General features: G+C 40.6%; 1 protein-coding gene across 2 annotated transcripts; it reads right to left on the bottom strand.

The window, feature by feature from the left end:
- Positions 1-5797: 5797 nt before the first annotated feature.
- Positions 5798-24371, bottom strand: WARS1 (tryptophanyl-tRNA synthetase 1). Of its 2 annotated transcripts, none has more exons than XM_063440174.1 (11): positions 24311-24371; positions 22133-22320; positions 20096-20303; positions 19043-19151; positions 17529-17648; positions 15427-15609; positions 10462-10562; positions 9521-9633; positions 8545-8718; positions 7248-7388; positions 5798-6135 (listed from the first exon to the last, which is right to left on the bottom strand). In XM_063440174.1, the coding sequence occupies exons 2-11, from the start codon at positions 22235-22237 to the stop codon at positions 5977-5979; spliced, it is 1413 nt and encodes a 470-aa protein (XP_063296244.1). In that variant the 5' UTR covers positions 22238-22320; positions 24311-24371; the 3' UTR covers positions 5798-5976. The 2 variants fall into 2 exon arrangements, with proteins under 2 accessions (XP_063296244.1, XP_063296245.1); XM_063440175.1 differs by lacking the exon at positions 24311-24371 and adding an exon at positions 24226-24244.
- Between the last annotated feature and the right edge of the window lie 141 nt (positions 24372-24512).

Genomic DNA, 24512 nt, shown 5'->3' with positions numbered 1-24512 from the left:
GCTGGGAATTATGGGAACTGCGAGGGAGCTTGGTAGTTAGCTCCGCCCCCTCCCTCAGTCCTCCTGTGACAAGGGGCAGACAGCAGGGACACAAACAGAGAAGTAAAAACTCAGGGAAAGGGGGACACAGAGAGGGGTAATGGAGAGACAGGGGAAGGGGGACAAAGAGAGGGGTAATGGAGACAAAGAGAGGGGTAATGGAGAGACAGGGGAAGGGGGACAAAGAGAGGGGTAATGGAGACAAAGAGAGGGGTAATGGAGAGACAGGGGAAGGGGGACAAAGAGAGGGGTAATGGAGAGACAGGGGAAGGGGGACAAAGAGAGGGGTAATGGAGAGACAGGGGAAGGGGGACAAAGAGAGGGGTAATGGAGAGACAGGGGAAGGGGGACAAAGAGAGGGGTAATGGAGAGACAGGGGAAGGGGACAAAGAGAGGGGTAATGGAGAGACAGGGGAAGGGGGACAAAGAGAGGGGTAATGGAGAGACACAGGGGAATGGGGGACAAAGAGAGGGGTAATAGAGAGACACAGGATATGGGGGGGGGGGGAAGAGAGGGGTAATAGAGAGACACATGAGATGGGGGGACACAGAGACAGAGGAGTAATAGAGAGACACCAGGGAAGGGGGTAAAAAGAGACAGAGGGGTAATAGAGAGACACAGGGGATGGAGGGACAAAGAGACAGAGGGGTAATAGAGACAGGGGAAGGGGCAAAGAGACAGAGGGGTAAGAGAGAGAGACACGGGTGGAGATGAGGAAGAGAGACACAAGGAGGAGAGGGGGAAGACAGACACATGGAGGAGAGGGGAGAAAGAGACACAGAAGGTTTTTATTGGGGGAACAAAGACATACAGAAGGGAAGGGGAACAAAGTAACACAAGATTTGTGGGAGGAAACACTGGGCTGGGGGAAAAAGGGACACAGAGTGGTTGGGAGAAGAGAAAAAGGCACACAGAGTCTGGAGTTAGAAAGAGACACACAGATGAGATTTGGAAAGGGAGAAAGAGACAAAGGGGCTGGGGGAAAGAGACATACAGAGGCTGGAGAAGGGTAAAAAGAAACACACAGGGACTGGGATGAAGTAAAAGAAACACAAGGGTCGCTGTAAGAGACAAAAAGGAGACAATTGGAGACGATACACTAAACGAGGTAAACGTAATAGACGTAATTGATGTGATCCTGACAGTAATACACACACACATATATATATATATATTTATATATGCATGTATATTGATGTGTGTATTAGCAACATATATAATTATGCCTATAATATATTAATATACATTTATATATGCATAATACACACATAAATGTCATTAATATATACATATTTGTAATGAGCACGTATTGGCCCAGTCTTGTTGCTAGTTGCATACTCATGCACAATAACATATTCAAAGTGAAGAGCATACCCATAGGACTTCAAAATGAGCAAGATAACTTAAAGGGACACTCCAGGCACCCAGACCACTTCTGCTCATTGGAGTGGTCTGGGTGCCAACTCCCACTACTCTTAACCCTGCAAGTGTAATTATTGCAGTTTTTCATAAACTGCAATAATTACCATGCAGGATTAACTCCACCTCTAGTGGCTGTCTACTGTGCTAGAGCGTCGCTGGACGTCCTCACGCTGTGTGAGGACCTCCAGCGTCGCTCAAAACCCCATAGGAAAGCATTGAAATGATTTTTCAATGCTTTCCTATGGGGAGACGTAATCCGTAAAGCCCTATATGCGTTCTTTCGCTGGAGTAATAGTTTTCAATTTTAGGTTATTTTTTCACCCTCTATATCAGCACACTATGCTGGCGCGACGCATTATTGGGCTGGTCTAGAATTTTTTTCCAGGGCTGCTTTTAGTTCCCAGTCCGGCCCTGCCTATCAGGAGTCTCAGTGAAACTTCAGATATCTGCTAATACAAAGAGGTAGTGAAGGACAATCCTCAATTTATGCATTGCAGCACATAGAGGTAGTAATCTCAGATCAGTTCCTCCCAGCACTTGTGAATAGGAATCCACACTGTAGTAGAGCAGCCCACACTGATGTTGCAGCTCCTGTCCTTGACTTGTACCTGCCCAGGCTGGTCCCCACTGGAACCCAGGGAAGCCACCCACACTGCTAGATATACACAGACCTGCAGAATAAGCCTCCCATCATACAAATAATACGAACAGCCCCCACACAAACATACACACAATCCCCACAAACGCAACACCACTAACAATCTACATACATGCACACAATCCCACATGCAGCCTCTCACATGCAAACCCCCAAACAGCCCCCATACACTACCTAGCACACAATGTGACATATCCATCTACACACAATTCCACAAGCAGCCCTCATACACAGCCCACATTCATATGTATCATACACGATACCATAAACTACTAATGAACATATACAATATAATAGCTCATATACGCGCAAGTACAGTATAAATAACACAAGCAGAATACGGCAGCATACACACCTCAATTTAAAAAAATAGGATCGGCAGGGCCGTTTGAAGGAATATGGGGGCCCCAAGCAAAATGGACATGGTGCCCCCCCCCCCCGCACGCAAAGCCTACAGGAACCACAGCATAGCCATACAGTTTAAGGTCACCCACACTTTATATAAATAAAAAAGGTTTACAGTGCAAATACTGCTGTTGCATATAATGTGCATAAAACTTGAACATTTTCAACAATTGAAAATTCCCTGTGTTCTCCTCATCTCCCCTTCTCCTCACCCCCCTCCCTGTGTTCTCCTCACCTCCCCTTCTCCACCCTCCTCCCTGTGTTCTCCTCATCTCCCCTTCTCCTCACCCCCTCCCTGTGTTCTCCCCTTCTCCTCACCCCCGTGTTCTCATCTCCCCTTCTCCTCACCCCCACTGTGTTCTCCTCATCTCCCCTTCTCCTCACCCCCTCTCCCTGTGTTCTCCTCATCTCCCCTTCTCCTCACCCCCCCTGTGTTCTCATAATCTCCCCTTCTCCTCACCCCCCCGTGTTCTCCTCATCTCCTCACCTCCCGTGTTCTCCTCATCTCCCCTTCTCCTCACCCCCTCCCTGTGTTCTCCTAATCTCCCCTTCTCCTCACCCCCCTCCCTGTGTTCTCTTAATCTCCCCTTCTCCTCACCATCCCCCTCCCTGTGTTCTCCTAATCTCCCCTTCTCCTCACCTCCCCCTCCCTGTGTTCTCCTTATCTCCTCACCCCCGTGTTCTTCTTACTCCTTCCCCCCTCCCTATGTTCTTCTTTCTGTCCCCATGTTCTTCTTACTCCTCCCCCCTCCCTATGTTCTTCTTACTCCTCCCCCCCCCATGTTCTTCTTACTACTCCCCCCATGTTCTTCTTACTACTTCTTACTTACTCCCCTCCCACCCTCCCTGTGTCCTTCTTATTCCCCTCCCCCTGTGTCCTTCTTATTCCCCTCCCCCTGTGTCCTTCTTATTCCCCTCCCCCTGTGTCCTTCTTACTCCCCTCCCCGTGTCCTTCTTACTCCCCTCCCCGTGTCCTTTTTACTCCCCTCCCCGTGTCCTTCTTACTCCCCTCCCCCGTGTCCTTCTTACTCCCCCGCCTATGTTCTTTTTACTCCCCCCCTCTCCCTCCGTTCTTCTCACCTCCCCTTCCCTGTAGCGTGGCCGAGCTCAGGGTGCACTTCCTGTCAGTCCGGCCGGGAACAGGAAACTGAATCTCCTGTACCGCGTGGTACCTGACAGGAGGAAGAGGAGCTCGGCCACGCTACAGGGAAGGGGAGGTGACGAGAGAGGCAGTGCTGCAGCCGCCTGAGGCTCTCTATAGAGCGCTCAGGTGGCTGCAGCCTTATAGGAAGCGCCGGCCCTGCTTGGGGGCCCAGGCCAGCTCAGGACCCAAAGCAATTGCTTGGTTAGCTTGCCTGGTAGCGACGAGCCTGAGGATCGGCACGCTACGGGACATCACAATCCTATATCGGCACAGTGCTGCTAAAAGGTTGCCTACCCCTGCCCTACAGTGTAGCATCCTGCAGGTGCACATCGCCATGGCAACCATTGATACAGTATGCAGTTCCATATGTAAATGACAATACATTGTACCATTACAATTTATTTACTTACATATTGAGCTACAATTCTCCCATGCACTAGCATCCATGGGGATACTAAGTTGCACTGTGACTTGCTTAATTAAAGTGACATAACCTAACCACTTTTTGTGATTCTTTGTGAACAGCTCTTGTGGACTACACTGGACTTTTTTTTTTTTTAAATGCAACTCTATCAAAACATATCCATGAGACATTGGCATTGAACCATTGACGCCACCTTGTGTGGGTTGTTTTGGGACCTCTTTTTGTACTCTTGTGCAAAATGGAAACAGTTTGCATAACTATTTTTAATTCATTGATATTTAATATACAGCCCCTAATCTTTGTTACAGGTGGGTGGGCTGGATCATACAAGCCATTGTGATAAGTATTTGTGACAAGTTTCATATCACAGAGTACTGGTATTTAACGGGACATTCCTAACCTATAAATATTGAATGTATTAAATATATATATTTACACTTTGTCTTGTAACATAAATCTTTATGTTTAATAAACGTATTAAAATGAACATTGCATTGTTTTGCTTTTAAGGGTATTAACAACATACAAAGCACTGAATGGATGTGATGAAACAGTTTAAACACTTACACTGGTGGTGGAGCTGAAATGTCAAAAAATAAAATTAACACATCACACAGGGTATTCTGTAAATACTAAGTGATGATAATAAGTAATAAGTGGAGGAATGTTATAATGTATGCGAGACTGTGAAGCTGGCATATGTAGGGCATAAACTGCTTAATTAGCCGTTTCTCATTCCTCCTCCTAAAGCTTCCAGAAATAACTTAAATGGGATGAATAATCATAAAAAAAAAATTGTTACAATACTGTTCTCACTGGAATTTAGCTAAAACACAGATTGAATATGCACGTGTTTATCTATAGACCGAACGTCATTAAACCTGAACTGCAACATGGATTTAGGAAATTGGCATTTCATACACTACACACGGCATGTTTAATTGGATAGAGGAGACAGACTTTAAAGGGTACTCTAAGCACCATAATCACAACATGTGGTCTGGCAAAGGGGGTGGGCTATAGCTTTTAAGGAAGCCAGTTTTTTTTAAACCACTCTTAAATTATTTCAAAGAGAACTGGGAGATGGCTTTAACCTTCATAACACCATAGCCACTACAATCAGATGTAGTGGTATGTTGCTTAGAGTACCCATTTAACAAGTACGTAGTATAAATCTGCGGTGTTATCTGAACTTATCACACAAAGTCATCGAGAGATTCCATGATTTTCCCATTTGGGTTTTGTGTATGGAAAATGAACAACCACTTTGGACAAGATCTACCTACCTGGCAAAGTCTCAAACAGAAAAGAAAGGAGATTGAAGCTGGGGCCAGCTGAGCATGCTGAGAGCTGGCATCAATAGGCTAGGGCTGTCTGCATACATTAAAAAAAATAAAAAAAAATTGGCCTCTATCTTGCCCTCTAGTGGACATGCAGATGGTTCTGTTTTGTTTTGCAGCTGTAACGTTTCAACGACTGGATATTGTATCAAGAGGAATGGCAACTGCTATGTGATTTGCATTGGTTAGCATTTGGAACCAATTTGAAACACCAGACTCTCCGATAGTTAAATGTGATGACACTTAAAGGGACAATTAGCCCCAAATGGCATTGTTTTTTTATGCAGCCGATATTTTTCAATTCAGAAATAGTGATGATCAAAGAGTATTTTCCAAGTAAAATACAGAATAACAAACACCTCTATTTATTTATTGGAAATGGTTTTATTGCACTAATATGGAATGCACCTTTTTGGAGTGAGGTACAAGGTGCGGCCTATTGACATGACTTGCTGACATGCTTTGAACTGTACAGGACAAGAATGGGCTTCTGAGAGATAAATAAGAATGTACAGTTAACTGGATCCAGTTCTTTACAAGCAGTTAGAAATCAAATGCCAGTTTCCGTGGGGTCATGAACTGCTTCACTATCTCAGCGGTGACTTGTTTTCGTCTCTCCTGATGTGCTGCTATCAGCGGCTGCAGTGTATCTATTAATAGTTTCTTAAGCTCTCCTGTGAGCATTGCTCCGCTCGTGTAATCCTGCAAGATACAAAGGAATCCAGTTAGAGACTAGGAAAATGTAGGTTATTTTTCCTTTAAATAAAACAAAATTAAATATGAAGAACAATTAGCACTACACACGTAATGCCTACAGGATCTACCATGTTGAAGTATGTATAAGCACTACGTGTGTATAAATATATATATTAATGACAATTAATGCTGTCAAAATATTGCTACAATATTTCTATAGATATAGTAACGGCTAAAAAACAGCTTTACCTAGCAATGTTGGAGTGCACCTGCATTTTCATAGCACCGTAACCACTACAAATGAAATGTAGTAGTTATGGTGGTTAGACGGCTCCTTTAACCCCTTATGGACACATGACATGTATTCCCTTTTATTCCAGAAGTTTGGTCCATAAGGGGTTAAAGGAATACTCAAAGCACCATAATCACTACAGCGGGCTCTATTAGTTAAGATGCCAGGAGTGCCCTGGCGCTCCTTCCTGGTAAGTGGTCAAACCATTTTAGACAGGTTTGACTACTTACCTGGGCTCCTACAAGCGCTTTTACTCGCCTCCACTACTGATGCCGCAGACCGCTGAACAATTTTAAAACTGTTTGACTACTTAAAATGTGGATCCGCCGGAGCACTTCTAGCACCATAAGTACTATTGTTGCCATGGAAACCAATCTCCCTGTGTCGCATAATTGCAAGCTGAAATTACTATGGATAGGAGATATAGTTCAGCTTCCTAATTCTTGTGCAGGGATTTGAATGTTTAAATGTAATAATTCTTATGAAATACAGCAACGCCGTAAGATTTTTGAAATATAGAAATGTAGTAAGATTTTTTAGACACCATGGCTACTTGGCTCTGAAAATCCAAATCCACATAAAATGTTTTCAATATACTATGTAAATTAATCTTTTGTAATGGAAATCGATTGCACAATATAGGCCAAAAGTACCAATTTAGAAAAATTCTCAGCTCGGCTCTTTAAGCGCAAGTATAATTCAGTGTTCAATTCACTGCCCTACTGAATATACCATTTTATGTTCTAGACATATTTGAAAAAGTCCTAGTTTAGTAACCATGATCGCAACTAAGTAAAGGTACCTTTAAGTCAATATTGTTTCGTACCTGTCTCACTTGCTCAAGTTTCTCATCGTCTTCAAGGAAGAAAGTTAAATACATATAACAGACATCGACCTCGCAGTTTCCTCCATATTTTCTGTGTTCTTCAATCGTATCTTTACCTCCAGAGAATGCATGCTTGTTGACCTTTGGGAAAAGGAACAATAATATGGAGTTTATTATATTTTCTTTCTGGCTTGGTTTGTCAGTAAATTATGGGAATCGTAGTCCAGCTCAGGGGCTGCAGTTGCCGTTCTTGGACTGGCAAGTAATGGATGACAAACCAAGACTCTCAACAAGAAAAGCTGTGGTCGCTAAGAAGGGGTCTTTGTTCACCAGACAGCTTATTAACTGTGTGAGTTTAGTGCCATAGTCTAACCCCAATGGCATCTATTCAGCTGCAAAAAAATCTTCATATAGAACAGGGCATGTTCAGTTAAACAGATCCATATCAAATACACACATCTTATACAAATCATTTGTTTTATGAAAGTAGTATCGTCCCAAGTTATGTGACGTAGCAAGATATTCATTTTTTATTTGTGTTCTTCAGAACTATCAGAGATGTACAGTGTTTTAGATTCAAGTGGCTGTCATATGAACTGATGTGCACCACCACCTACGGCCACAGAAACCTCTGCTCAAAGAAGGGGAGGGGGTGCAGTACATGCAAATACTAGACCTAGATACTAGAAAATAGGCAAAGGAAATAAAATGCAGATTTTCTGAAGGGGAAGTTTATCTACTAAATTGTTGTTTTTTTGTTTGTTTTTTTAGAACCCAAACTTATTTAATGGAATGTTCAGGTGAATGAGACAGGCAGCTTAGAGGAACCAATCAAACGTGTACAATTGTTGACATCACTCATTGGTCCTTGTATTCAGTAAACACCAATGAGAGCTTGAAAATTGTATTGCAACCCCACGGCCCAGCTCTACCTTGAAGATCTAAAATATTTTTAAGTAGTAATTACAACTATAATTCACTTAGATGAACATCAGTAATTTTTGAGGGAATATGTAATGACAGTATGGAATAACAAATACGCAGTGTATCTCAGGGACAAATCGTTGTCTTTTTTAAAAATTCACCAGGAAGTCACAGAATTCCAAACTGCACTGGAAACTCCAATGCATTCATTTGTGATATTAAATAAGGCGATACATTTCAGAGCGCATCTTTTCAAACCAATAAAATTGCAGGCTGGATAACCACACTTGACTTGACAAACCTCCCAATATATATTGCAGAGCATGTCATTCACGGTTGGACAGTTTTTTTCCTTGTGCAGTATTAACTTTACCTTTGTCTTTATTTGTTTGGGTGTGTCGGTCAGGAATATAGAGGAGTTGGCGTCGCTGGCACTCATTTTGGTTTGCGCCCCTTGCAGAGCTGGGAAAAATGTCGAATGCATCAGCGCTGGTTTTGGGTAACTGATTCTGGGGGCCACGTCCCTTGTCATTCGGAAGTATGGATCCTATTGGGGAAAAAAAAAATGTAAATAAAATAAATATATAAAAAATATATATAAATTAAAATATAAAAATCTAATTATTAAAATATTTTATGATTTGAACATTTTATCCTAAATATATATATATATATATATATATATATATGTTACCCTGCAATGCTTCATTTGTTAGAGTATTTCTCAATGTCAATGTGTGCCTTGATTATTTAAAATTACACTTTTAGTACAACATATCAATTGGATTCAGTACATTTTTTTAACGCTCTAGGTCTCTTGTCTAAAAACGCCTTTCATTCAGTTTGTTGCGCATTAGACCACGGACATCATTTGGAGGAATGTGACGGCATCTGAAAAGTGTCATGAGAACGTAACCAGTCCAATTAATTTAATATCCTATAGCTCCTTCATTTAAATACTTTTAGTCTGAGTTTAGGTATACTTTTCCTTTGGAATTTTGCAGGACATAAAATTAAATACAAATGACAAGAAAGGCATCTGTTAATACTGAAATATCTTGGGTTTAATAACTGCATTTGCGAGTGGACTTTCATTAAATATGCAAATTGCTGCAGAATCTTTTTTTTTTTTTTTTTTTTTATAATTTTCTGTATTTTTGTTAGACTTCATTTGATATGACTATAAACACAATGATGGCCAATGTTGGCGCTGCGGAGGTTTTTGAACTTTATTTCTCATGAGGCTCAGTAAAGGTGACTTATCGCTGCAATAAAGAAATAAACTCAAGAATCAATATAGCCCCGTCCCTTACTCCCTCTTCAAAATCCAATCATAAATGGCTTCTTACCTGGTCAATTGCACATGGAATGAGACACTGAATATCTTTTCTGCCGTTGAAAATTTCTGGGAACGAACTGCTGAATGACGGTGCGGCCTGGATTGCAGGAAAGCTGATTTTTCCTGAAACCAATAAAGTGATTAAAGCAATAAACATAAGTTTGGCAGGAATCTGAAACACTCCAATAAAAATACATTGGAAAAAAAATAAAAAAATTTAGTATATGTACTGCCAAAGAATAAATGTATGTAATTCATTTTGCATGTTCTCCTTTGTGGTATATGAAAACCTAGCTTGCATTAACTGCAGATAAAGAATCTGAACAATGTGTTAATCGAGCACACAATGTGCCTACAGAAGGACGCAATGCTTTTTTTTCACACCTGGTGTGTACACAATCTCACTTTAAAAGAGGCGTTGTTGTGTACATTCTTGCTAACTCACGTTTTTATAAAAATTAACTTAACTGCTGGGATCGGCGAGATTTCTCACCTGTTTTCTAACACTTTGAGGGGAAAAATAAAAAAGTATATCACAGCTTGATTGTAAGATTCTTACATGGCTCTTTTCTAATTAGAGTTCACAGTGCAATTACTGTTCATTAAAAGTACACTCCAAGAACCATAACCACTACAGCACTTTAGAATGGTTGACTTTTTACATAGAGTCCAGCATGTATGCTCTCATCACTAAGCAAAGCCTGATGGTGGAAGGCTTAGTTCATTGACTGAGAGTGATTAGCTGATGCTCTGTAATCAGTATCGGAGCTGCTTTTGGGGGCCCCCAGATAAGAAGTCAAACCATTCTAAAATTATATGATTCCATACAGTCAGAAGTGGGGAGGTGCCATTGCACTTCTGGCAACATAACCACTACAGTGTTCACACTAGCAACATACAGCATTTAGTCTGTGGCTGCCATCTTTATGTAAAGTTTTATTGCCATCTTACCTATACAGTCGCTGTCTGTGAAACCGAATATTCCTTTCACTTGGTTGAATGTTACATGCTTCTGGACCTGCACCACATTTTTATAGAAACCGGGACTCATCCTAATAAAAGTGAAGAGCATTATTAAGACAATCCTCCGAAACGGGCCTCGATTTAATACACTTTTCAAATGATTCAAAACTGTTAGAAAAAAAAAAAAAAAACCTTTCAAAATGATTTATCTATAAAAATTCACATAGTTTTTAAACGGTGACCTCTGGAGATAAATCAATAGATTTGAAAAGTTTTTCAAACAGTATTGAATCATGGTAGTCATCATGAACACTCTGACCGCCCTGCGACTGCGCAGCAAACTGTGGCGCAATGTGTGTTCTGACATCTTTCTCTCATGGCCAGCATTATGTTTTTCAGCAATTTGAGCTACAGTAGCTCATCTTTGTGATTGGACCAGACAGGTTTGCTTTCGTTCCCCGCATGCATCAATGAGCACTGGTTCCCCTGTTACCATTCCTTGCACCGCTTTTGGTACGTGCTAACCATTGCATACCGCTAACACCCCAACAGACTTGCCGTTTTAGAGGTGCTATGACCCAGTCGTCTATCCATCACTATTTTTCCCTCAGATCTTTTAACTTGCCCATTTTTCCGTTTTCCAACACATGAAATCCAGGAACTGACTGTTCACTTGCTGTCTAATATATCCCACCCCTTGACAAGTGTCATTGTAACAATATAATTCATGTTATTCAATTCCCCTGTCACTGTTTTTTTTTTTTATTTATTAAAGGTGTTATATTTTTACATCAATATATGCAATACTTTTATATTGGATACATTTAAGACAAAATGGTTTTGGAGACACATATATCAAATGTACAAAAAGAGTACAAACAAAACAACAAAAAATGAGTTTCTTGTAACAACAATACAATGACTTATGTTGTGGCTGATTGGTGTATTGTCCATTGATAAAAGTGTTATATTTTAGTGTAGGAACTTAGAATGTAAATAATATATTAATACAAACAGATCCAGAGAGTGCGCCACCCCCCACCCCCCAAAAAATCCCCCATATGTTATAGCAGAACATGGATTTATGTTCACGTGAAATTTTGTAATGATACTTTGTACACAGAATAAAAAAAATTAAGCAGGGTCTTTTTGTTTAATCTGGTCACATTTCCCTAAGCCTATAGTTAGACTTGCTAGAGAGGGCTAATATTTTATCAACTGTATTCCTTGGGGAATCTTTATGCTTTTGGTGTTTGTTGTTCTGAAATTAAGAAGGGTTCTAGAATGGAACGTAAAAAAACGTACGATACAGAAATGGATTGAAAATATGATTTATGCATGATCTCAGTCTAATAAGGATCAGCACAATATATACTGAGACAGATGGAGCAGTGTTAAAAAGAAAGCCTACACTTGTAGCGGATTACAACAATGCTATATGTGGAGTTTAAAAGTAGGAATTAATCACAGAACCGTATATCTAGCACAGACGTGCTGGCATTTTTTTTTAGCACATCTGTATAATAATCAATCTACTTTTGTGTTCTTCAGAAACTCCAATTCTAAGCCCATTCATTGGACATTCAGCGAGAACTTGATCAACACAAGCATTGTGTGTCATCATGTCATTGTTTAGATTTGTTTGGTTGGCATGTTATTTATGTAGTGCTGATGGTCCATCAAGATCTCCATTCATTGGTTCCACCGGCCTGTTCTAAGCAAAGGGAGATGATATTTAAGGAAACCCACAGCTTGTGTTGCTGTACATATGAAGTCTTATTTTACCCCTATTACAGTACTATTCATGAAATTATTATTATTATTATTATTGCCATTTATATAGCGCCAACAGATTCCGTAGCGCTTTACAATATTTTGAGAGGGGGGGATGTAACAATAAATAAGACAATTACAAGAAAACTTACAGGAATAATAGGTTGAAGAGGACCCTGCTCAAATGAGCTTACAGTCTATAGGAGGTGGGGTATTAGAAACATTAGGATAGGAAATATCAAGTAGGAGTGAAGCAGAGCTGGAGGAGAGAGCAAAGCACTATCCCATAGGGACAGGTATGTAAGGGAGAGATTACTCTGGGAGGCCATACGCTTTCCTGAAGAGATGGGATTTAAGGCCCTTCTTAAATGATTGAAGACTAGGGGAGAGTCTGATGGCAGTAGGCAAGTTATTCCATAGGAGAGGAGCCGCCCGTGAGAAGTCCTGCAAGCGTGAGTTGGCCGTACGGGTGCGAGCAGCGGTCAGGAGGTGGTCGCGGGCAGAGCGGAGGGTACGAGGAGGGGCATACCTCTGGATCAGTGAAGAGATATAAGAGGGGCTGGAATTGTTCAGTGCTTTAAATGTATGGGTTAGCACTTTGAATTGACTCCTATAGGATACAGGGAGCCAATGTAAGGACTGGCAGAGGGGCGAGGTGTGAGAGGACCGACTGGATAGGAAAATCAGTCTAGCTGCAGCATTCATTACAGACTGTAGCGGGGCAGTACGGCTTTTGGGGAGACCAATCAGGAGAGGGTTACAGTAATCCATGCGGGAAATTACTAGAGCATGGACAAGCTCCTTGGTAGCATCTTGCGTAAGAAAGGGGCGGATGCGGGCTATGTTTTTGAGTTGGAACCTACAGGACTTGGCAACAAACTGGATGTGAGACTCAAAGGTGAGACCAGAGTCAAGTATGACGCCAAGACAGCGCGCTTGTAGGGATGGACTTATGTGGATATCACTGACTTGAAGGGAGAGTGAGAGAGGAGGATCAGTATTAGGAGGAGGAAAGACAAGGAGTTCAGTTTTAGAGAGGTTAAGTTTGAGAAAGCGTGACGACATCCAGTCAGAGATGGAAGAGAGGCAAGCAGTGACACGTTGCAGGACGGCCGGGGAGAGGTCCGGTGAGGAGAGGTATATCTGAGTGTCATCAGCGTACAGGTGGTAGTTGAATCCAAAAGAGGCAATAAGTTTTCCAAGAGAGGCAGTATAAAGAGAAAATAGAAGGGGACCAAGGACAGAGCCTTGGGGAACTCCAACCGAGACAGGGCGAGGGGAGGAGGTATCCTTGGAAAAGGAGACACTAAATGAGCGTTGGGAGAGATAGGAGGAAAACCAAGAGAGGACAGAGTCACAGAGACCGAGTGATTGAAGAGTTTGAAGGAGGAGAGAATGATCAACTGTGTCAAAGGCAGCAGAGAGGTCAAGGAGAATTAATCTGGAGTAGTGACCTTTGGATTTAGCGGAGATTAGGTCATTAGTCACTTTGATAAGAGCGGTCTCAGTAGAGTGGAGAGGGCGGAAGCCAGACTGAAGAGGGTCAAGGAGAGAGTTGGAATTAAGGAAGTGAGACACACGGGTAAAGACAAGTCTTTCCAAAAGCTTTGATGAGTAAGGGAGCAGGGATATGGGACGATAGTTAGAGGGGGAGGACGGGTCAAGAGATGTTTTTTTCAGGATAGGTATTACAGTGGCATGTTTAAGGTCAGCAGGAACAGTGCCAGAAGAGAGAGAGCAGTTAAAGATGTGTGTTAGGATAGGCACAAGACATTATTATAGTAACAAATTATAGTAACAACAGCTAATTAGATGGCACTAGCTGTATCTACCGTATATACTCGAGTATAAGCCGACCCGAATATAAGCCGAGGCCCCTAATTTTACCCCAAAAAACTGGGAAAACTTATTGACTCGAGTATAAGACATGGGTGGGAAATGCAGCAGCTACTGGTAAATTTCTAAATAAAATTAGATCCTAAAAAAATTATATTAATTGAATATTTATTTACAGTGTGTGTATATAATGAATGCAGTGTGTGTATATGAATGCAGTGTGTGTGTATGAGTGCAGTGTGTGTGTATGAGTGCAGTGTGTGTGTATGAATGCAGTGTGTGTGTATGAGTGCAGTGTGTGTATGAGTGCAGTGTGTGTATGAGTGCAGTGTGTGTGGGTATGAATGCAGTGTGTATAGGAGTGCAGTCTGTGTATGAGTGCAGTGTGTGTATGAGTGCAGTGTGTGTGTATGAGTGCAGTGTGTGTGTATGAGTGCAGTGTGTGTGTATGAGTGCAGTGTGTGTGTATGAGTGCAGTGTGTGTGTATGAGTGCGTGTGTGTGTCTGTGTTGCAGAGCCTTGGTGGGCGGTGGGCATTTTTGTTATCATTTTTAAAAAAATTATTTTAATAATTTTTCATTATTATTTTTAAAGTATTATTATTTTTTTGTTTTATTGGTAATTTTTGTATTATTTTTTTATTATTAATATTTTATTATTTATTTATTTTTTCGTCCCCCCCTCCCTCCTTGATACATGGCAGGGAGGGGGGCTCTCACTCCCTGGTGGTCCAGTGGCTGTCAGAGAGCGCTTACCTCTTCTGCAGCTCCTGTCAGCTCCCTTCTCCTCCGCGCCGGTCCGGTCAGCACCTCTGTCAGCTCCCAGTGTAAGTCTCGCGAGAGCCGCAGGGTCATAGTGCAGCTCTCGCGAGACTTACACTGGGAGCTGACAGAGGTGCTGACCGGACCGGTGCAGAGGAGAAGGGAGCTGACAGGAGCTGCAGGAGAGGTAAGTAAGAGCTTCCTGCCAGCCCTCCTCCTACACAGCCCCCAGTCTGTATTATGGCAACGTAAATTGCCATAATACAGACATTGACTCGAGTATAAGTCGAGTTACTTATACTCGAGTATATACGGTACCTACGGTATTATTCTTCATGACATAATCTAATGAAAGGGTTATACAATATAAAAAAAATGATAAAAAATTATAATTATAAAAAAATATAATAAACACAAAAAACATTTCATTGTATTTTTCTAGCTAAAACACTTTTTAAAAGAATACATGAAAGACCATTTTACGTCATGTCCTTTCTTTGAAATTAACTCCATAAACATGACCATTCTCTAGAAAAAGTGATGCTTGCATTTGTTTTGGATAAACACACAGCATGTTACTTACCCCATATATTCAAGGTCTGAGAATATGAGAGTTTTAGTTACATCAAAGCCTAAAGCGATGATGTCTTTGGCATTTTCTATGGAGTACTGGTAAGCTTTCTCAATGGTCAGATCTTTCCACAGATACTTCTCGTCATCTGTCAATTGGACCACCAGGGGGACATTAAACACTTCTTGTAACCACCTGAGAATGGGAAAAAAAATAAAAAGAGAATTTTAAAGCAGAGAACATTATCAAGACTGTCCAGGTGCATTTCAGTATTAAAGCAACAGACAGGTCTCTCTTGGAGATCAAACCGGATAGGGGGAAAGAAGGTTTTTGCAAGGTTAAAGCAGCAATGCCCCACCATGCCCTAAACAGAAAACACATCAACAATAAAAGCTGAGCATTTCACAAAGATAAAATCTCTATGAAACACTCATAAAGATGGTCTTGGAATTTCACTAAAATTCCAACCCAGTGAAAAGATATCATGAGACAAATTGGGGACTACTCGGTCTTCTGTATTTTTCCTATGCTTGACAATAGTTGATGCTACGATTTGCCAAGCCCTCACTAGTGATGGCCGAGGGGGAATAAGGCTTTTTTTATGGAGGATCTTGGGGTTTTGTGGGATCATCTTAGACGTCAGCGTTGTATCTTTGCGCAAGCGACGAGAGTACAGTCCCGACGTCGGTTTCTGGCAGATAAAGGTGTTGCGGAAGATGATAGCGTCTCTCACGAGGGGTCGGTTCAGTTAAGTAAAAACTGCCTTCCCCCTAAACTTCTGGGCCACGCCACAGCAAACGGAGCAGTCATTATCTGGGGTCTGCAGAATATGAGACGCTTTGAAGTAAAAGTCACCTAAAACAAAGTTTAGCTCATTACGATGCTTTACCTAACTATTGAAACAAAAGCTGTTGTTTTCCCTGTTAATCATGTCTATGTAAGGTATTAAGAAACATACTCATCTACCTCCTCCTCTTCTATTTGTCTGTCACCAAGAGGTTCTCCATCGGTCGGAGAGTCCTGTTCACAAGCGATGCATTTTTGTCGTATTTTCTGCCTTGCGCAGATTATGGTATTCAGCGTGAGGCACAGAATAGAACAGAGATACAGGACTCTCGAACATTGTGAAAGAAAGCCTTTAAGGCAGCGTACATGTCTTTCTTGATAAGACTGTCTGTTTTGCAAATGTTGATGGTAAGTAAAAAAACAGAGAAAACCTACAGCTAAAATACAGCTATCTAATGTTATTATTATTCACTATTACATATGGAAACTGTGTTACATTCAAATAGGTTTCTCTTTATAAACACGTAGTGGAACTACCAGTTCCTAATTAAATACACAATTGCAGGTTTTACGGTGGGTAAGCGTTAACCCCTTAAGGAACAAACCTCTGGAGTAAAAGGGAATCATGACATGTCACACACGTCATGTGTCCTTAAGGGGTTAAACTGTGCTGTTTTCACACTTGACTGGAATGGCACATGGCTATTTATTTACGGTTTTATTTTCTACTGGTTAAATACAGACTATTAAAGTATCTGCACCATAACTACTATAACACATTAAAGTGGTTATGGTACCACAATTATATGGGCATCATACCCCGTGTGACACTTACTTGAGGCCTTCGGCCCAGCACTCTTCTTGGAGATCATTAATGCAGAAGTTCCTAAGTTTTTTAAATAAATAACTTATCTGTGCTTCTCAGTATTGTGCTATGGCTTAATTCTCTTTATCAACTAATCCTGTTGCTTGAATACTCTCCCATAAAACTGATTAAGTAAACGTGCACCTAATTAGGATAATTAGCCATCCACCCACTAAGCTCTATAGTGAGTGTACAACTCTACACTGGCTACAAGGCCTGGACACCAACAGAAGTGCTTTGAAAATAAGACATATTTACTAGCATGCATATTTGGGATCTTTACTCCAAATGTGTCTACCTTGCATGTTAACAAATAATTGGCTGGAGTTTCCTTAATATACATCACTTGGTATTATTTTAAACACCGCACACAACATTCCCACTTATCAATATTTGACATATAACATGAACATGTTGATAACTATTTATCTATCCTATAAACATTATCTTCTATCACACTTACTTTGTAAAGATAAAGGGGATGAGGTGGCCAACATGCATTGAATCCGAGGACGGGCCTCTTCCAGTATAGATGTAAAATGGCTTCTTGTTTTCGTATGCATCGAGGATATGATGCATGTCTCTGTTGAGAAACAAAGTCATTTTCTTTGATTTTAGAAGGACAAGTTTATTTAGTCCAACAACCTCTAGGAGGAGGCAGGGAGATCTTTTGATATTGATGTGGTTTGCAGAGAAATATCAGTGGGAGGACTATCAATTGTGTCCTAGGTAGGCTAAGCAGTGTAACATCACTCATAGTCTGGTACTAAAATACGCAATGCTTGGTAAAAACGGTTTATTTTGCTTTTTCCAAAAATGTCCTAAGTGAACGGATATCATTAGCACACAGTTACTTTTGAGTTATTAAGTAATAAGATGATGTTCATCTTCATACAATCATGCATATCAACAACAACAGTGAATAGTCAACAAATTGTCAATATAACAATATAGTTATATAGAATGTATTTTTCTATAAAGTTCTACTCTGCTTTCTTACCTCCAAGATAGACAAATTATTAATCATCCAATAAAACACTTGCCACGGTGCATACCCAATTGAAGCTGCACACCAACCCTGGAGTGTCCCTTTAAAAAACACCAACAATATGCTTAAAGGGACACTCCAGGCACCCAGACCACTTCTGCCCATTAGAGTGGCCTGGGTGCCAACTCCCACTACCCTTAACCCTGCAAGTGTAATTATTGCAGTTTTCATAAACTGCAATATTTACCTTGAAGGGTTAAGCCCTCCTCTAGTAGCTGTCTACTAGACAGCCACTAGAGGACACTTCCATGTTCATAGAACACTAAAAGTGTGTTATATGACGCTGAACGTCCTCACGCTATGTGAGGACATCCAGCGTTACTGATATCCCCATAGGAAAGCATTGAAAGCATTATTCAATGCTTTCTTATGGGGAGGTTAAATGTGCATGCGCGCATGCTCAATAGGTCTCCCCCGCCGGATTACTTCGCGGGGAGGAGCGTGGGTGGACTCTGACCCAGCGCCGAGGGACATCGGCGCGGGATAGCGGTAAGTCCGTGAATGGGGTTTTAACCCCTTCAGCAACATGGGATGGGGGATGGGAGGGCGAGGGGACCTGCAGTGCCAGGAAAACAGTCTGTTTTCCTGGCACTGGAGAGTCCCTTTAAAAGTAAACTAGTTAATGTGTAGTTTTCTTTTTCTAAAGTGTGTGATGCCAACTGTACTACCATATAAAAAGAAATGGTTCATATCTACTAGGCCAGTGAATTGTATTGTACATGCACTTTAAATATACTCCTTGCAGCCCACAATGCCTTGTGCAAAACCATTCATATGCAATTATAGAATTACAGGTCTACCATACCTGCTTACTGCAACCTACTCCCCTCTTAATTCCCAAATGTATATAGTAAAACAATTCAATAACATTTATTTTGCTACTACGATAATTGTACAATAGCATTTAAAAAAAACACAAAAATCCATACCTGTGTGAAAAAAATATCCCCCTTCGTAAAAAGTGATGTGCTTTTTTCCCAGTGACTCTCTCAATACGATCAATAAGTTCCTTGTCAATTTTGCTGCTTCCAAATCGAACTAAATAAAGAAAAGAAAAAAAGGTAAACTTTAATCTTTGAAATATTTGGTGACATCGTTGAATACGTTTAGAAATGTAATGCTTACACTTAAACACAGAAGACAGGCAAAATATTCACAAAGGAAAAGACTACAGTTTGACAATCTGATCTATATAATTTAATTACGCAATAATAAAAACAGCCAAAGAAACAAAATGACAACGATTAAAGGGGCAGCCTAAGCACTTCACGTGGCTGCAGAAACTGGAAAAAATATTTCTTGCCCCTTTTATTTTGCTACAGGCTATATGATCAAATTTAGATGAGATACAGTTTTATTTAAAAATAAATGTTGGCTGAAATCAAAGCGTTTTGCTTGCCAAGCTCTTAAATACCTGGTACTTTAACTTACATTCACAGGGGAGACTTGCATATGCTACTGTTACTAATACAAAATATCTTTGGAATAAAAGATTTTAATCTATTTTGCTGAATTTCAAATGTTTTTTTTTTTTTTTTTTTTTAAACTCATTGGGGAGAAATTTCATCATTAAATGTTATGGCTATTGTTATATGTTGGAGATGTCAGCAAACCGAGTCTGAGAAAAATGATCATTGGAATTTTTGCCTGGGCGAAAAACATAGCGTGATACAAACTCAGCTACATGTGTACAATCTATCTTTACAAAAATAAAAATACAAGGTCAACTGTGTGAACAAAAGCATGGACAAACACATGGGACCTTCTGTACACTTTATTTAGTTTACTTTACTAATACTACACTTTTATTCAAAGTCCCTTGCAGAATTGAGTGGTTAAACACAAGAGACAGGGAAAGGGGGTACATCGTAACCTATGAAAGATGCATATATTATAAAGTTTTTCGTATTCCTTTAAGGCTGGATTTTATGACAAACAAAATATTGTATACCATCTTGTTTTACATATATTTTATTATTCACCTATTAGCTTGTCATAGTCCACTCCTTTTGCACTGCCCGTTTGAACTGTCCATGGATCAACAAAATCGTCTTCGTCATCTGGAGGGCCGTTTTGAATGACAGGAGTGGCATCTGTCGGAGGCGAGCCAGCCTTATAATCTTGCCCAGTTGAAGTCTTGTAGTCCACTTTCAGAGCCAGCAACTGCTTTACGGCTTCATCAATATCACTCTAAAGACAAAAGCAAACCCAAGTAAATGAATAACAGGTTATACTATCCACATGACAACTCGTGACAGATTCTTATAACACGGGATCTGTCTCCAACATGAACTTGTACAATGCTTTTTAATCAGTTAAGGAAGCAGGTTAAGCACTTAAAATTTAAAAAGGTATTATTGAGACATTTCCCAGTTCTATTCCATTGCGGATACTGACAAAACCTGGACTGTTAGTGTCCGTGAGGACTGGGTTGGTAGACACTGGTGTAGAATGTCAAAAGTAAAATGAATACTTGCTTCTGCCCATACAATGTAAACAATAAGATAACTAAAACAATTGTTCCCCTGGAGGGTTTAGATACACCATCTCATAGTCAATGTCTCAAAGCATTCATAAAAATATAGAAGCATGTGGTTATCAGACTGACTAGACTAGAGGCTTCAATTTTTGATGGTCTTCAAGTTCAGCAGAAACACACGCAGCACGTTGACACTGCATAGTGTAAAAGAATCTCTATGATGGATTCAGTGCTTCTCAGTGAGAAAGCTCCAATCAGCAGAGCACGGTTATTGGAACGCATCTGTCCTAGGCCTCCAATGCTTTTTTTTTTTTGTTTTGTTTTTTAAACTAGAAGCCATATATGGGAGTGAGATCACCAGTCCCTTTAATTTGGAAAGATTATATTTTCCACCAAGCCAGCGGTTTTGAAACTTGATGTCAAGTTACACTTACCTTCTTTTTAAACAGACAGTGCCATAAAGCAAAGATAGGCCTAAAAACACACATTCTATTTACATGTTTATTTAAAAAAAAATACAAAATCTTTACCATGAGAATTAATATCCTGAACACAGAAAACAGACATTTGGCAGTAGTGAAAGAGTAAAAAGAGATACTACGAAGTGGATTTTAGCCACTTATGTAATGTGTAACACCCCATTAGCTCATGATAAGCAAAATTGTGCCAACATCACATGCATTTTATAGTTCAAACACGTATGAATCAGAGCACACAACATTAAATATTATAATTAACAGGGCTATTCACTATAGTAATAATTCAAAGTGTGAATTTGAAATTTTACGTCAAAGTAGCTGAACTGGAAGCATAGCTGAATTAGAGAATGTTTCCGTTTCGTCTACTCTGGCCTTAAATTTGAAATTCATTTACTTCAGTGAATAACCCTGTAAGTGTTCTGTGCAACACAGAATTAGTTGAGTGAGGTGGCTGTAATCGTACGTGATGGAATAAAACATTTTTATATTGGAGCAACAATTCCTGGATTTCTTTGGTGTGACCGTTTGTGCACGCTTTTATTTCTGTTAGCTGGGAGGAAGAAAGCAAGCTGAGAATTAAGTGACAAATGAGAATTCCCCTACATACATTGCTCCCTTCTTACAGCAACTATAGCATGTGGACTTTAGTTGTTTAGTTGAGTTTCTTACAAGAGGACTATAGGATAGGAAAGACAAATATCACTCCTATGGCAGGAATGTACTGGCAGAGGAGTTAGTCCCCAGAACTGTGTGCCTTGGTTCTAAAACCTCCCCTGACTGTCAAGCATTAAATTAGTGTACAGCATGGGGTATGTGTTTTTTATCTGGCAAACACCAGTTCCAGTGCTTGCCAACTTCACTTTGTGTCCTGTCATGTGTTGGTTGAGGGTCTGATGATCTCCCCCACTTGCTTAATATTTTTAAAAAAATGTTGCCAGTGGCAGCAATCAGCGCTGAATGCACTTCATTTGTGAAATTTCGTGCAAGATACTTGATCGTTGCTGAATATAGATTTGCTCACAAGTCAGGTATGCAACAAGTGTTTAAAAACAACAACATACCTTCGATGCCTTTTCAGTCTTCAATGTTCGTACTCTGTCCCCTTGGGCTGTCAATCTGTCATACAACTCCAGAGGAGTGAGAGGACCGGATTCATTATCAGCCATTTCTTATCTGAGCACAATGATGCAAAGTTTTCTTGCGAAGCTCAAAAAAGGTTCTGTACTTGTTAAATATTTATCTACAATCCCTATGAATAAACAGAAGAAGCCAGGATGATGCGAGAACAAAGTACCGGTATTAGCATTTCTTAGCAGTAAAAAGGATGATGCAAGAAGGCAGTTTGAAATATTTGTTTAAAACTTATAGAAATTAACAAGGACAACTCAGAATTATTTTTTAGTTTGTATTTGCTGAAGAAATGCATCATTTAAGCTTCATATATAGTCATTGGTTACAAACATGCACAAATGTATTTTACAGAAAGCCACATTTATATTCTCTCTATGGCAAAGTATCTATTCGTACGTGTAGGGGTGCTGCCCCTGACAATCATTTAGAGCAGGGGTTCCCAAACCAGTCCTCGAGTACCCTCTATCAGTTCAGGATTTAGGGATTACCCTGTGGTGTCTAGAGTGTTTTTTTTCTTCTCTCTTCTAAAACACTTTAGACACAACTGGCCAAGCTCTAAATCCTGAAGTGGTAAGGGGTATTTGAGGACTGGGTTGGGAACCACTGATTTAGAGTCATGTTTATCAACTGGTTTCAGAGTTTTTATAAAGATTGTTTTTACCTTGTCAGCTCTTCTAAACAATTGCATAGTTACACAGCAATCTAGCCTGTTAAAAGACTAAAGTCCATCAATCTTGAAGGGAAACTCCAGTGCCAGGAAAACAATCCGTTTTCCTGGCACTGGAGGGTCCCTCTCCCTCCCACCCCCCAATCCCGGTTACTGAAGGGGTGAAAACCCCTTCAGTCACTTACCTCAGGCAGCGACATGTCCCACGTCGCTGCCTGCTCCTCCCCCGCCGCTCCACCTTCTTCCTCCGTCGGCCGGTGGGCGAGACTGATCCCGCCCACCGGCCGAGGAGTCCCAATGCGCATGCGCGGCAATGCCGCGCATGCGCATTGGCGCACCCCATAGGAAAGCATTGAAAATGAATTTCAATGCTTCCCTATGGGGAATAGAGCGACGCTGGAGGTCCTCACACAGCGTGAGGACCTCCAGCGACGCTCTAGCACAGATAATCTGTGCTAGGGACCAGGAAGTTCCCTCTAGTGGCTGTCTAGTAGACAGCCACTAGGGGAGGACTTAACCCTGCCAGGTAATTATTGCAGTTTATAAAAAACTGCAATAATTACACTTGCAGGGTTAAGGGTAGTGGGAGTTGGCACCCAGACCACTCCAATGAGCAGAAGTGGTCTGGGTGCCTGGAGTGTCCCTTTAATAATACATGTATCCTTCTATCGGAAAACTTTGCTTAGCACATGGGCAGATTTATTGTAAGTCCCATTCCAGGGTTTTATTAATAATAATCATAAAAAAATCTATTTGCATAGATCAGTGATTTTGAAAGTAATAAAACCTATTTACCTATCAGCCTTAGTTTATATCATTACATGAAGTAGCCCTGCATGCTTTCTTTGCAATCCTGTGTAGTTTAGCATGTAGCATCTTGTCCCATATTTTGATTGTCATCACAATAAAGAAAATAAATTAATCTCTAGCTCGTTCGGGCAGGGTCCTCATCTACCTATTGTTCCTGTAACATTTTGTAATCATCTCATTTTTTTTGTTAAAATTCCCCCCTTTTTATAATTTTGTAAAGTGCTGCGGAATAAGTTGGCGCTATATAAATTCTAATAATAATAATAATAATAATAATAATCTCTTGGAATCTGGGAAGTAATAACAGTACAATCCTAGCATTCATCTTTCAATCCAAATGAGTGTGTGACTGATATGATAATGTCAGTTTTTCTCCCCTGTATATTAAATTATACTATAATGTGTAATAATTACAAGTTATTCAGTCCAAGACCACTCCCATGTGATTAGATGCAATGTACATATAGCAGAGCTCATGACATGTGCCATATGTCCAGCTCACTATCCCCCCATTATTAAATAAAATACAGCCAGTTGTCCTCTTACAACCATTATTAGCACCATCTCCCTTCCCATCAGCCATCCTCATCCCAGCCCTGACTCTGCCCTAGGAGAATAGCCATATATTCACCATGCGTTCCACGCAGCCAGTCCCTGGATGCTGCAATGCCTTGAAACCGTGCAGCTGTCAGTAAACGCCGTAGGGAAACAAGGACAGCAAGAAAGGTTCCGACCTACAACCAAACCAAGCTCAAATTCACCCTCTGCAACAACAAAATTATTAAATGAAAATTATTGTAGAAGAGCAATGCCTGGTCGTGGACAACCCCTTT

This window comes from Pelobates fuscus, chromosome 13 (assembly GCF_036172605.1).
Source record: "Pelobates fuscus isolate aPelFus1 chromosome 13, aPelFus1.pri, whole genome shotgun sequence".
Classification (NCBI taxonomy): Eukaryota; Metazoa; Chordata; class Amphibia; order Anura; family Pelobatidae; genus Pelobates; species Pelobates fuscus.
Note: the sequence above shows the minus strand (reverse complement) of the source record. Positions and strands in the feature narration are given on the sequence as shown.